The sequence below is a fragment of the Zingiber officinale genome, unplaced genomic scaffold, assembly GCF_018446385.1.
Source record: "Zingiber officinale cultivar Zhangliang unplaced genomic scaffold, Zo_v1.1 ctg125, whole genome shotgun sequence".
NCBI lineage: Eukaryota > Viridiplantae > Streptophyta > Magnoliopsida > Zingiberales > Zingiberaceae > Zingiber > Zingiber officinale.
The window spans coordinates 320,545-333,232 of NW_024589821.1; the positions used below are offsets into that span (position 1 = coordinate 320,545).

The window sequence follows — 12,688 nt, forward strand, 5'->3', positions numbered from 1 at the left end:
GTTTCACATATTGAATCTTAACCTCCATTTTTGAAATTTTAAATATTCAATCCTCATAAAACTATGTTTGTATCAGCTATTCAAAACTGATTATCCGAATCATCAATACTTCTTGATCTAGATGCAGACAATTATTTCTTGCTATTGGTTTCACATATTGAATCTTAACCTCCATTTTTGAAATTTTAAATATTCAATCTGCATTGATCCCGTCCGAAAGCTGGGTCGGACGGAGGCTGGTCGCGGTGGACTGGGCGTTGACGGAAAGTCGTAGGTGATTCGACTCCCACGGGTGGTTGACGCTGCTGCAGGACCTTGCGCACACTCAGACGATCCCTCTCTTCACGTTAGAGACCAAAATTCAGGGAAAAAGTCCCCGGATCAGGTCCTTCGACGCTCAAGTCAGGTCCTTTTTCTCTAGAAAAAAATAGAGAGAAGAAGAAGAGAAAACAGTTGTGGAAAAAAGTGACGAGGGAATGTCCTCGCGTACCTGCGTACGAGGGATCTCTCCCTTTTTATGCGTCCTCCCCTCTTAGAACCTGCCATCCTGTCAGAAAACGTTAGGCGCTGGGCTTTGTCCTCTAGCCCCGGACACTTGTCGTACTGCCATTTGTCGTGAAAGCATCTTTCTGTTTAGGGACCTCCGCCTTCGCACATGAGTTTTGTCTTGTAGTGATGGACAGCTGGCAGGCTGCTACTGGTTGTGAGGGCATCTTTTTGTTTTAGGAACCTCCGCCTTCGCTCGCACTATTGGAATGTAATGATTATCCTCGACGGACCGTTGAGATTCTCCGCACCCGCACTACTTAGCTTCTCCGATCCATTGTGACTTGCACCGGCCTCGCCTCCTCTGATCGACTCTAGCCTCTAAGTGCTACCTGCCAGACGGGCTGACTCTGCTCAGCTCTGCCGATCCCGACCTGCCTCTATGCTTTGTATTTCCTGGCCCTCTACCGCAGGCCTGTAGATCGAACTGCTGCTGCTCAGCTCTGCCGATCCCGACCTACTTCTATGCTTTGTATTTCCTGGCCCTCTACCGCAGGTCTGTAGATCATTCGTAACTTGCACTTCCGATCCTTCGACTCGCAGACCTGCCGACCAAACCGTCTCTACACAGCTCTGCCGCGTCCGACCTGTGATTTGTGACTTGCATTCCCGGGCCTTCGAATGGTGGACCTGTAGACCGAGCTACCTCTATACAGCTCTGCTGATCCCGACCTGTGCCTGGTGTTCCCCCTGTCGTCTCTCTTCGTTCTCCTACAGCTCTGCCCCTTCGATGAACAAGTCTGCCTGGCCCTTGGCTACCCCCTATGTTCAACTCTGACTGCCCCGTCAGCTTGACTATTCGACCGCCAAGTTGCCTTGACTATTGACTGCCATATCCTCTTGACTTTTGACCGCCATATGACCTTGACTTTTCTAATCCTTCCCTCTTGGACCCCTCCATTGCCAACCGTATCACTCATAAAACTATGTTTGTATCAGCTATTCAAAACTGATTATCCGAATCATTTCACTTCTAGAAATTTGATAACTATTTAAATTAATTAAATTGTTCTATTACATAGTTAATGATGTCTTTATAAGTTCTTTATTTATTCTTCTTGTGGCCGGTCTAACTGGATTTATTATTTTTTAGTTATTCTTCTCGTCAAAAGGGTACCGTCTAATTTAACGGATAAGTATATTTTCGAGAAACTCTAAAAGATATAATCAATTAAAAAAATGTATTCCATCATCCTTATCAAATAAAAAAAAGTTAAAATTTTAAATTACTGAATTAAAATTATAATTAAAATTTTAAATTATTGAATTAAAATTACTCATATGTCATTCTATATCATATTTAATGAGGAGATATTTAATTATACAAAGGAGATTTTTTAATGATGAATTTTATTTCAATTTTATTTGATTTTGATTTATCAATTAAAATTTTAATTTTTTTAGTTTAGTGAAAATAGTGGAATGAGTTTTTAGTTAATTATTTTTTTTTAGAGTTGTTGTTTTCTATTGTTTATGTGTGTATGTATAAATTTTATGAGATTTTTTATCTTTTTTATTATTAAGAATGATTAAGAAAAATAAAGGCATTATAAGTTTTTTTTACGTCTGACTTTTCGTTAAAGGGATTAAATTTTATTTTTGAATAAAATGGGTAAAATGTCATTGGATAGAAAACACAAGGATTAAATACCCTATTTTTTATTCATTCACTTGCAATTCTTTTTTATTACCATAAATATGTTGTTTTCTAATAGTTGTTTTCTAAACTACCCCAAAAACATACCTGGAGTGACAGTCAAGTAAATAGCTCCGACTCGAAGGTTAGAGTGGTCTGCCTCCTGTAGAATTGGCACCGTCAACTTCCATTCCCTTTGGACTTCGCCTTCCCCTCATTTCGTTCGATTTCACAGGAAGCTAGGGTGTCCAGATCATAGCTACGGATCCCTTCTTGAATCCCTGCAACACGCAAATCTACTACGCCGCTCCAGATCAAGGTCATTCCGAGCTCGAATTTATTCTTTTGCCCTAACTGTTGTTTGTTCTCGCTAATGTTGATTTCATTAGCTCAGATTTGGTCAAGACCATGAATATTTCGATTTGAGTAGTCTATCTTTCTCTTTTTATTGCCGTCCTATTGCTTATATTGCTGCTACAATAAGTCATATTCATCAAGTTTATGAAACGAAGTACTGGGAATCAGGTTTGTCCCCCCCCTTTTTTTTTTCAAAAGGTGATCTATGTGGTAGTATGTTTATCAATCTCTTTGATCGAATAAGCTTGGTCGCTGAATTCGTAGACATGTTTCTTAAACATTTTTTGGTCAAAGTCAGATTTTCGAGTACAATATGCGACAGATGTTTAGTCCCAATAGTTTCCTTGTTTTAGTTGCGAATTTTTTTAGTGTCTCAATCTACTGGCAAACTGACTTTGACGTTTGGAGATCACTAAAGATTTCAATAGCATGGTTTAGCTATCTGCCCTGTGCAGTTTAAGTGAAATTTATCAAGCAATGTTTTGGGAAATCTGGTTTCTCCCTTTATAGGGACATGTGATATTATGTGCTTCAGGCTTTTTGATTTATTGAGCTTGGTTGCTGAACTAGTAGGAACCTTTCTGGCGGTTTTGTGGGTTAAATTCACATTTTGGTGGATAATTCAGATTTTAGTGTTCCTTCTGCCAATCGGGAGGTGAAACTATAAGTTTCTTCCATGACAACGATCATGGAACTAAATTTAAAGCCTTGCTCGGTTGTTTCAAGTCACCACAAATACTAAAAGCGCTATTATAATGAGAAATTAAGTACTGAGGATAGTATTAGTATATGTTTGATTTTCTTCTTCTTTCTATTTGCTCTAACCAAATAATCTTTCTTAAGGTTTCTTTACTCTCTCTAACCAGGAATTAATTTCTTCTCCTTTATCCTAAAGCACTTCCAAATCAAACAAGTTGAAAGAAATTCACGTAAAAGCCTAAACAAATCCTCTGTGTCCCTAACTTGTCCTTCAAATTGTGTCTCAGTGATTATAATTAGAAATCAAGTTGTAACACTTCCTTTTAGTTAAGTTGTGGGCTAATAAATAAGCTTGATAAAATTAGATGAGTGAACTAAGTTAAACATTTAGGACCGGTCGTTGAACTTGACAAGTTTATGGCTCATTTCTCTTATCTAAGCTAGTTGTAAAACTTACTATGATTGCAGAGTATTATTCTCATGCATGGTTAGGTGTTGGAAAGGGCTACTTGGTGTAGCCACCATTAAGCCTCCAAATTGTTATGTTGGTTGAAGGTTATGAGTTGACTGAAACGTCAAGGCTCAAACAGGGGATTGGTAAATGAGGTAGTTCTCTTATTTGAGCAGATATTGTTTCTGAACTTTTGATATGAAATCTGTAAGGGAAATAATTGGTAAATGGCTAATTTCCATCATTGTCATCATTATATCAACCGATCATAAGAAAGTGCCACAGTTTGCTGCTTTTATCCATTTTGGCATTATTCTTGTGCTATTCACATAATCTTCATTGTGTTACCTTGCAAGGCTGGGCGAGAGGTTTCCATAATATAAGAGGCAGTTCCAACCATGGTGATATCAATTTCTTCTTCAACCTTCTCACTCACCTCCCACTTCCTTCGGCGCATACCTCCCGTATCTTTCTATTGCGATCCTGCTCTTTCAACACCAAAAATACTCTTCAAATCTTCAGCAGCTTTACCCCTCTCCAGTCATCGAATGAGCCAGACCTTGCTGTACCTCTCCGTCCACTCCGTCGAGCTTCAGAGCAATGATGATTGCTTGAAACAAAGAAACATTCACAAGAGGAGGTTCAGCGGAGTAGTGCAAGCCACAGAAGTGTCCCAATCTGGCTCCATTGACTCCCCGGTGATGCAGGTCATGGAGAAGAAGATCAAGGAGCAACTAGATGCAGATGTTGTCGTCGTGAAGGATGCCTATGGAGATGGACGACATGTAAGCATCAATGTTGTCTCAAAGGCATTTGAAGGACAGTCCTCCTTGAACAGGCAGAGGATGGTGTACAAAGCCATATGGGAGGAGCTTCAGAGCACTGTCCATGCTGTTGATCAAATGACCACAAAAACTCCTACTGAAGTTGTTGCAGAAAACTGAAACTTAGAGCAGTCTATAGACCAGATGAACAATTTTATAACTTTTTTAGGTTATATTTCAAGCTGTGTGACATTATAATGAAATGCCCAACAATTTTTTGCTGCTTCCACTGTTGAAAGTTAAGGGTCTGTATGTAACGCCTCGGCCTGGGCGGATCCCACCCGACCGAACCGGGAACGTCACCAGAATTACTCATCGGATTGACGACTAGTTCCACATATCATCGGAAGTCCTTTCAGCATGTTTTGTCCTCACTCGCACATATCCTGGAAAACTTCTCAGGAAGTCATCAATCCTCAGATTTCTTCAAGCTAAATACGCTTAACTTTGGAGTTCTTAAGTTTACGTTTCCAAAAAGGAAGGTACATCTTGGTGATATGGATAGTACCATTTAACCTTTTAAGGTATATTTAATCAGAATCTCACAACCGGGTATTACACTGAATGATTTTTGGAACTAATTTTTAAAATTGCCTTTTTTTAACAGTAACTATTGAGCTTAAAAGGGATCCATCTGTATTTTTGTAGGCCAATAGCTACAACCCACTTTCTTATAACGATTTAACAATAATTGTATAGAGGTATTTTCTTTTAAACTTATTTTTCAAAAGCTCTTTATCTTTTAGAATTATTACAATATATTTGCAGTTCTCAAATTATCATCATTTTATGTTTGGATCAAAATATCATTTCTGGGCGGAATAATAGATGATTAAACACTTTTAATCAATAATATCATTCCTCGGTGTAATAATAGTAGGGATGATAATTGTTGTCGGTGTAATAATAGAATTCTATATTATCCGTTTTTATATACTAATAGTTTGTTTAGTTGGTCATTCTATAAAAATATATTAAAATTAATATTATATTTTAAAAAATTTAGAGATATTTTAATAGTTTTAAAATTGAAAGGGCTTTAGAAAAACAAGAAGCCACAGAAAATTTTAAGTAGTTGCAAAGTAAATATCTCCAACGCGAAGGATATACAGGTCAACTTCTCTCTGGAATATGATGAGCTCCGTCAAGTAAACGATTGCTTTCCTCTTTTTCTTCTCGTAGAGGAGAAACTACACGAATAGGAGAGGGTGGTTCGCTCCCTCTCCATCGATCTCTAGAAGTAGCTAGGATTTTCAAGGTTATTACTTCCGCAAATCCTACTAGATCCAGATTTCGTCTTCGTGCTTCGAGTCGGGGTGAGTTCTAGTGCGAATCTTGTTGCCCTACCGGTTGTTTGTTTGCCTCGTTATTATCTGCGAGTTCGATTTGGTCGAAATCTAGAATTCGAAGATCTTAGCTGAGTTCCCTGTGCGAATCTTGTTACCCTACTTGTTGTTTGTTTGAACAAATCTCGATCTGCAAGTTTAAACTTAGTCTAGATCTGGACTCTCTCAGTTGGAATTCACTAAAAGACATTGTCTCTCGTTTGTTCTGTTCGTTTCCTGTTTTCTAGATTTGTTGTTGAGGTTAGACAGTGGGATCGATTTTCTAGTCGGCGAAACCAACTTTATTAGATTGGATTTTTGTGTTTAGGTTTTAGAAGGTAATTTTCATGGGAGTATTTGCATCTTAATGCGAATCTTGGCCCAACCTGTCGTTTGTTGGCTCCAATATTGATCTTTGAAATTGGACTTAGTTGAGATCTGGGCTTTCTCAGTTGGAATTTCACTGTAAATGGTTATCTCCTCTTGTTCGTTTCGCTTGTTTCCTGTTGTTTAAATTGTCTGTTCAAAGAGGTTAGGCAGTGGGTGTCGATTTTCTAGTATGTATAGCCAGCTTTTTGATCCCGAGTTCATGTGTTTCAGCTTTAGAAGGTGATTTCCAGACATTATTTGAATCGTTGTGCTTGTTTCCCTACTGGTTGTTTTGTTCGATCTGCGAGCAGATTAAGCTTGGAATTAGTCAAGATCTAGATTTTCTTAGTTGGAATTTCACTAAAACAAATTCTCTTCTCTTATTTGTTTTGTTCGTTTTTGTTGCTTAATTTTGTTGTTGAACGCAGTTAGACAGTGGACTCGGTTTCCAATTCTGTAACCAACACCTTGAGGTTATATATATATATATAAACACAATTTTAGAAGGTGATTTGGGGAGCATTATTTGCATCTGTTTATTTAATTGAATGATCTAGGTTTTTTAAGAAGTATCACTGTCTTAGATAGTGCGTCACAGGTTGTCTCATAGATGGTTATTGTTGATGATTTGTGATGCTTAAACCAGAAAAATCTTCTTACCACGAAAATTTTCTTGGGTGTTGATATCCACATGTCAATAACAACTTTGATTCTTATGCATAAGCTCTGCTGTTTGGAGAGCATTATAGAGATGAAGATGACTAGCTGATGATTGTGTTGTGTAGTTAGACTGCTCATCACAATTAGATAATATGGCTTGCTTTCCTTTGATATACACTAAGGTTTGATAAAACATGGACAGATTGTTTGTTCTCCTTTGTTTTTGTTGGCTTGTTGTGTAGCTAGATTGATCATCACCTTTAAATAACATGAACTATTTTTTCTTCTTTAAATTATTAGGTTTGTCAAAGATGGATAGCCTCTGGAAATTGGGAGATGAATTCCGAGGTCAAACAAAAAATTCAGAGGATTATCAATGGTCTGTTATGACCTCCAAGCTGGCTGAACTGACAAGGTCAAAAGTTGGCCGCCAAAATAATTTGGACTACCCGAAAAATGTTATTGAAGCTAAAGCATACAACAAGGTTGAGTACCATGAGGATAACAAACTCGATAGCATCAATCTTGGACTTATGAATCTGGATCTGAAGATAAATGATGCTCCTGTGAAGAGTCTCTTCCATGGTGCTTATAGCATGAGCAATGCGTACCAGAAAAACAATGCTAACGAGATCAATAGCTTCAAGTTGGACTATATTAACAAGTATGCTAAGAACTCTGCCAACAAAGAAGTCAACTACAATAAGAATGATACTAACACTTACAGCAACATCAATGGCAACAGCAACTGCAACAACAATGCTATTGTTGACAAGAGGTTTAAGACATTACCCTCAACAGAGATGCTCCCAAGAAATGAAATTCTTGGTGGTTATATCTTTGTTTGCAACAATGATACTATGCAAGATGATCTCAAACGACAACTTTTCGGTATGATCTTTTAGCTTTGAATCTTCGATCAATTTGTGAATCTTGGTTGTGATCTGACTTTTGCAATTATTTTGCATTTTGACATAGCTAAAGTATTGTTTGCTTGATGATACATCCAGCTATAATTAACGAATTAATCAGGATACAACCCTAGGCACGTTATCTTCTGCATGTTATTTATTTTACTTGGAATTTAGACCCATGACATGTATATTTAATTTATGCTATATGTTACTTGTGAATATCACATGGAAAGTTTTTTTTTATTTGCCTGTTTAGACTGATTGCATATCTAGTGGCATGTCATTCTGGACTCTTTTTTTTTGGCTTACTGTAAAACTTGTCAGTCAATTTATCTCTTTTGGGATAAATATATTCTGCATTATCTTATTATTTTGAAATAAGATCAAGTCTGTACCACTGGCATTTCGGTTTTACAAGTACAAGATTACAATGGGATTCCAGGTCATAGTGAACTGCTTTTTATTTCTTTTTTGTCTTGCTATATTTTTCCAATTGTTATAGGATATTTCCTAATCTGTATGTCAAGCTAAAAGACTGTGTGCCCATATATGCAACTAGAACAATTCTATCTTTTCCAGTCATTTACTTCGCTTACTTGGTAAATATCTTACACGAAATCCTTGATTGCTACTTGCGTATAAAGGCATGGTTCATTCTAGTTAGAGGTAGCTTAAAATCTAGACAGCATGTGTAGCACTAAATGATTCTTTGTGGCAATTGTAATTGTCAAATGTTTAACTTATATGATCATTAGCTTTCTACGAGAGACCGCTACTTTTAGTTTTGTGTTCCGTCCCTCAGCTAACATTCTGCATATTTGCTAATCTCTATGCCGTAAACATCTTTTTAGGTTTTGATGCAATTGATTCCTTTAGAAGGTCTTACAATAAATTTCATCATTGTTTGGCCAATTATTTTACATTTTACTAATATAACGGTGATATATATACCGTGTATGAGTGAACTGAAGTACTCATCACCGCCAAAATGCCAAAACCATTGGACTACAATTTCAATCAATTCTTTACTTTGATTTGCATCATCTTTTTCTTTTCTCCTTGTCATTGGTTACTATCCTTTTTCTTTCTATTGCTCCTAAATATTTAGATCAATTACCTGTAAATACCCATCCCATCAAGTAGCTGTAAATGCTTTTATCTACTATCCAAGTGTGAATGTTTCGTGTCTGTTAACTTTTAGTTAGTTTTACATTTGTGTAGCCACTTCATAATGGACAATTTATATTTCCATCAAGTTATAAAAATTTTCAGCTTTTTGAAATTACACTTGCAGGATTACCTCCTAGATACCGTGACTCAGTCCGTGCCATTACTCCAGGATTGCCACTCTTTCTCTACAATTATACCACTCACCAATTGCACGGGATATTTGAGGTTTGCATATTTTCAAATAATTACCTTCAGTATTGAAGATGTCTTTAGGTGTAAACTCCAAGTTTTATCACCTGTGGCAGAAGCAATGCAGCAGTCAATATAGGGTGTACCATAAACCTAGTGTTTTAGGGTTTTAGGGTTTAGGGTTTATTTGAGGTTTGCATATTTTCAAATAATTACCTTCAGTATTGAAGATGTCTTTAGGTGAATACTGCAAGTTTTATCGCCTTTGGCAGAAGCAATGCAGCAGTCAATATAGGGTGTACCATAAACCTAGTGTTTTATTTATTGAAGGCATACTATCTTATGGAGGTGATGTGGGTGAACCTCCATCATCAGCAGTCCCACTTCCACCCAGACCTTCCTCTTTATCTCCACTTAAGCTCAAACCTTCGCCATAAACTTCACAGCAGTCCTAGATATACCACCATTTCACCTTATCTCAAACCCAATCTAGACTCACCAAATCCAACACATCTCTGACGAGCAGTTAATAACTTGGCCAAATTACATCTACCCTGGGAGCCTTACCTTCTTAGCATGAACTCAAGCCCCTCACAATCTCTCCTCACCTGCTGCTCTCCACCTTTAGCTTTATGTAGCTAGCCATCTCAAAACTAAGCCTGATTAGCAGACTCCACTATTTGTCGTGATTTGATTGCATCAGGATGATTTAGTAAGAATATTTCAGTCAAATCATGGTCATGTTTGCTTCATGTCTTTTTTCTATCTGCTTAAAGGCTGCGAGTTTTGGGGGCTCTAACATTGATCCAACAGCTTGGGAGGACAAAAAGTGCAAAGGCGTTTCCAGGTTTCCTGCACAGGTATAATAATGATCTGAGACTTACCTAATGAAAGTATCCATTTTCCCTTGCATCGTATTCTACATTAAAATTCTCTATTTGATGAAAATTATTAGGTGAGGATTCGTGTTAGAAAGCTTTGTAAGGCTCTTGAAGAAGATGCATTTCGGCCAGTTTTATATCACTATGATGGCCCAAAGTTTCGCCTTGAACTCTCTATCTCTGAGGTAATAAGTTGATTCACTTGATTATGCTTTCATTATTTGCTGATATTTCTTCTTTCCCTTCTTTGCCATACTAGAAGTGATTTTGTTTGTGGAAGAAATTTATGATGCATTTGGTTCCTATAAATTTCCATAGATTTTTTTTTTCTTTTGAAGAAATGAATTCGAATACCAACTCCTATGAAATTGTGATTTTCTATTTATAAGGAATGACTAATTAGACTAGTTGGTCAGGACTGATATAGACAGTTGGGCAGACAGACCATATACCAGTGACCCAAGCGGGCTGGTTGGGTCAGTTACGTTGATTGGGCTCGGAAGGCCACATGATCAATCAGGTTGGGTAGGTGAGCTAAACGCAGAGTTAAAAAGTTGGACGCTGCTATTCTCACCAAAATTCTAACTGATGTGAATGAACAATTAATTTAAAATGTGACGTGGAGAGAACAATGTATTCCCATGTACCATATACTAGGAACTTAGCAATAAAAGAAACCTTTGCCACTACGAAATAAGGCAGTGTACGCTATTGCTATTTGCTAAATCCATGAATACTGATTTGTGTTTCTCTTCTATTCTTGTGATCAGACTTTGCAGCTGTTGGACTTGTGTGAGAAAGAGGGGCATATAAGGCTCTAGCTAGCACAATCTGTTCGAAGCAGAAATCTCAAAAATTGAGGTGCGTAAGACATCATTGTGTTTCTATGCCTTCAGTATAAGCAGTAATATAGGTTATTCTACTGTGTGATTTGCTCCTCCATGCGATCCATTCCGGTGCACTGTGGTTCATGAAGATAGAAGGATGCCTAAGGCCACCCAGGTACAAAGGAGGTTTAGTATGTATTATGTGCTTGTTTGTAAGAAATAAGGGGTAGCATTAATAGATGTGCACCAACGATGATGAATTCCCGGAAGAATCTGGGACGAACGTATATTCTGTGGCTGCTTTGTTCTTCCCTTGTTGCGCATCGGTGGTCTGTTTTGCCACGTTTCGTCTTAGTTTGGTTGCACTTGATGCAAAATGCCGTATGTTTATTGCTATATTTTACCCTTTAAAAATTCAACTAGTTCTGTTTTCTAATTTCTTACCTGCTACGCTGAGATAGCCCAGCGCAATCATGGCCTAGTTTTTATTAGCATTGGCCTTGCAGATTGTACCTAGAAACAGCCGAATATTTTCAGACGTGTGGGCCGCATTAATAAACTTGTAGACAAATCACGTCTAATTTAGTCGCTATCAATTAAAAGTACATGGCCATTTACGGTTCATTGTGACATAATTGGGCCGTTAGCAGACTCATTAAAGGAAACATTCGTCTGGCAATCGTCCATTTTGAACTCTAGGCCCCAATACGGCCTATTACTGGGGCTAAAGGCCCAATAGTAGGCAATTTAATTGCCCATTAGTGGACAACATTAGATTAATCATATCCCATTAATGAACAATATTGCGCTAAGATACGGCCATTAGTGGGGCGATTTACAGCCCATTCGATTGAACCACCTAGACAACTTTGAGATGATTTCCGGAACATCAATGGACGAAATTGGGCCGCCTATGGCGTATTAATATTGGGCTCATCAGTAAGTAATATTGGGCCTCATAAAAACACATTAGGGACATTTAATTACCCATTAAAAATAATTACCCTTATCTCAAACATCCCTCACAAACCGTCCATGAATTATATAAAAAAAGATATATCAGATTAATTTATAGTCAACCACCAAATAACTAAATGGTGGAAGATTTTTTTTTTTAAAATTGATCCATGTTTTAATTTATAAATTAAAATTATAAATTAACTAACAAAACTTTCTAAATTAACTAATAATTTATAAATTATTATTATTTGCACTATTACTTTTGTTTTTTTATATGTATGAAAAGAACATGATTAAATAATTAAGATATCAATATGTTATAAACTATCGGAATAAAATCAGGTTCAAATCTAGACAATATCAATTAAAAAAAAATCAATTGATCAGCCCGTTCAAACAAATATATTATTTATATTAAAATTTAATAAATAAATAAATAAATAAACAATCTATATTATATGAAATTCAATTGAACCGCCTAGTCATTTGAACCGATGGTTAATTGAGTCTTGAACCGTAATTAGCCCGGTGAAATGGCAGTTTCGATTAATTGAGCCACCATAACCAACCCGGCCCCGGGCCGATTACGATTCAGACCCATTAACCAAGTCAACCGATAACCAACCTATTATAGACCCGGGCTGGATAGACTCAGCCCGTGGACAGGTCTAAGCCATGCTGGTTTGGAATTGTCGAGAATCACTGAGATGAGACTAGCACCCTCAGATTCTGGGAAAAGGCATCCATGCTACCAAGTGTGCTAATTGATTTCGCTTCCTGTAAATGCATTTTTCGAATGAATTGTGATGAGGAAGGCAATGAAGATAAACTTTGACAGATAAAATAAATTCATTCTTTCTTGAGCACAAGAAAAATAGAA

At 37.2% G+C, this 12,688-nt stretch overlaps 2 protein-coding genes across 5 annotated transcripts; both read left to right on the forward strand.

The window, feature by feature from the left end:
• The first annotated feature begins 2,306 nt into the window (after window positions 1-2,306).
• On the forward strand, window positions 2,307-4,716 carry LOC122035892 (protein BOLA4, chloroplastic/mitochondrial-like). Of its 2 annotated transcripts, XM_042595046.1 has the most exons (3): window positions 2,307-2,501; window positions 3,707-3,844; window positions 4,046-4,716. In XM_042595046.1, exon 3 carries the CDS (start codon window positions 4,088-4,090, stop codon window positions 4,631-4,633), a length of 546 nt encoding a protein of 181 aa, XP_042450980.1. In that variant the 5' UTR covers window positions 2,307-2,501; window positions 3,707-3,844; window positions 4,046-4,087; the 3' UTR covers window positions 4,634-4,716. The 2 variants fall into 2 exon arrangements, with proteins under 2 accessions (XP_042450980.1, XP_042450979.1); XM_042595045.1 differs by lacking the exon at window positions 3,707-3,844 and having other exon boundaries at window positions 2,308-2,501.
• Window positions 4,717-5,615: 899 nt separating this feature from the next.
• Window positions 5,616-11,284, forward strand: LOC122035891 (B2 protein-like). 3 transcript variants are annotated; one of them, XM_042595044.1, is made up of 8 exons: window positions 5,616-5,829; window positions 7,168-7,531; window positions 7,613-7,758; window positions 9,076-9,176; window positions 9,917-10,000; window positions 10,096-10,206; window positions 10,792-10,882; window positions 10,998-11,284. In XM_042595044.1, exons 2-7 carry the CDS (start codon window positions 7,179-7,181, stop codon window positions 10,840-10,842), a joined length of 846 nt encoding a protein of 281 aa, XP_042450978.1. In that variant the 5' UTR covers window positions 5,616-5,829; window positions 7,168-7,178; the 3' UTR covers window positions 10,843-10,882; window positions 10,998-11,284. The 3 variants fall into 3 exon arrangements, with proteins under 3 accessions (XP_042450978.1, XP_042450976.1, XP_042450977.1); XM_042595042.1 differs by having other exon boundaries at window positions 5,620-5,829; window positions 7,168-7,758; XM_042595043.1 differs by having other exon boundaries at window positions 5,620-5,829; window positions 7,168-7,758; window positions 11,002-11,284.
• Window positions 11,285-12,688: the final 1,404 nt, after the last annotated feature.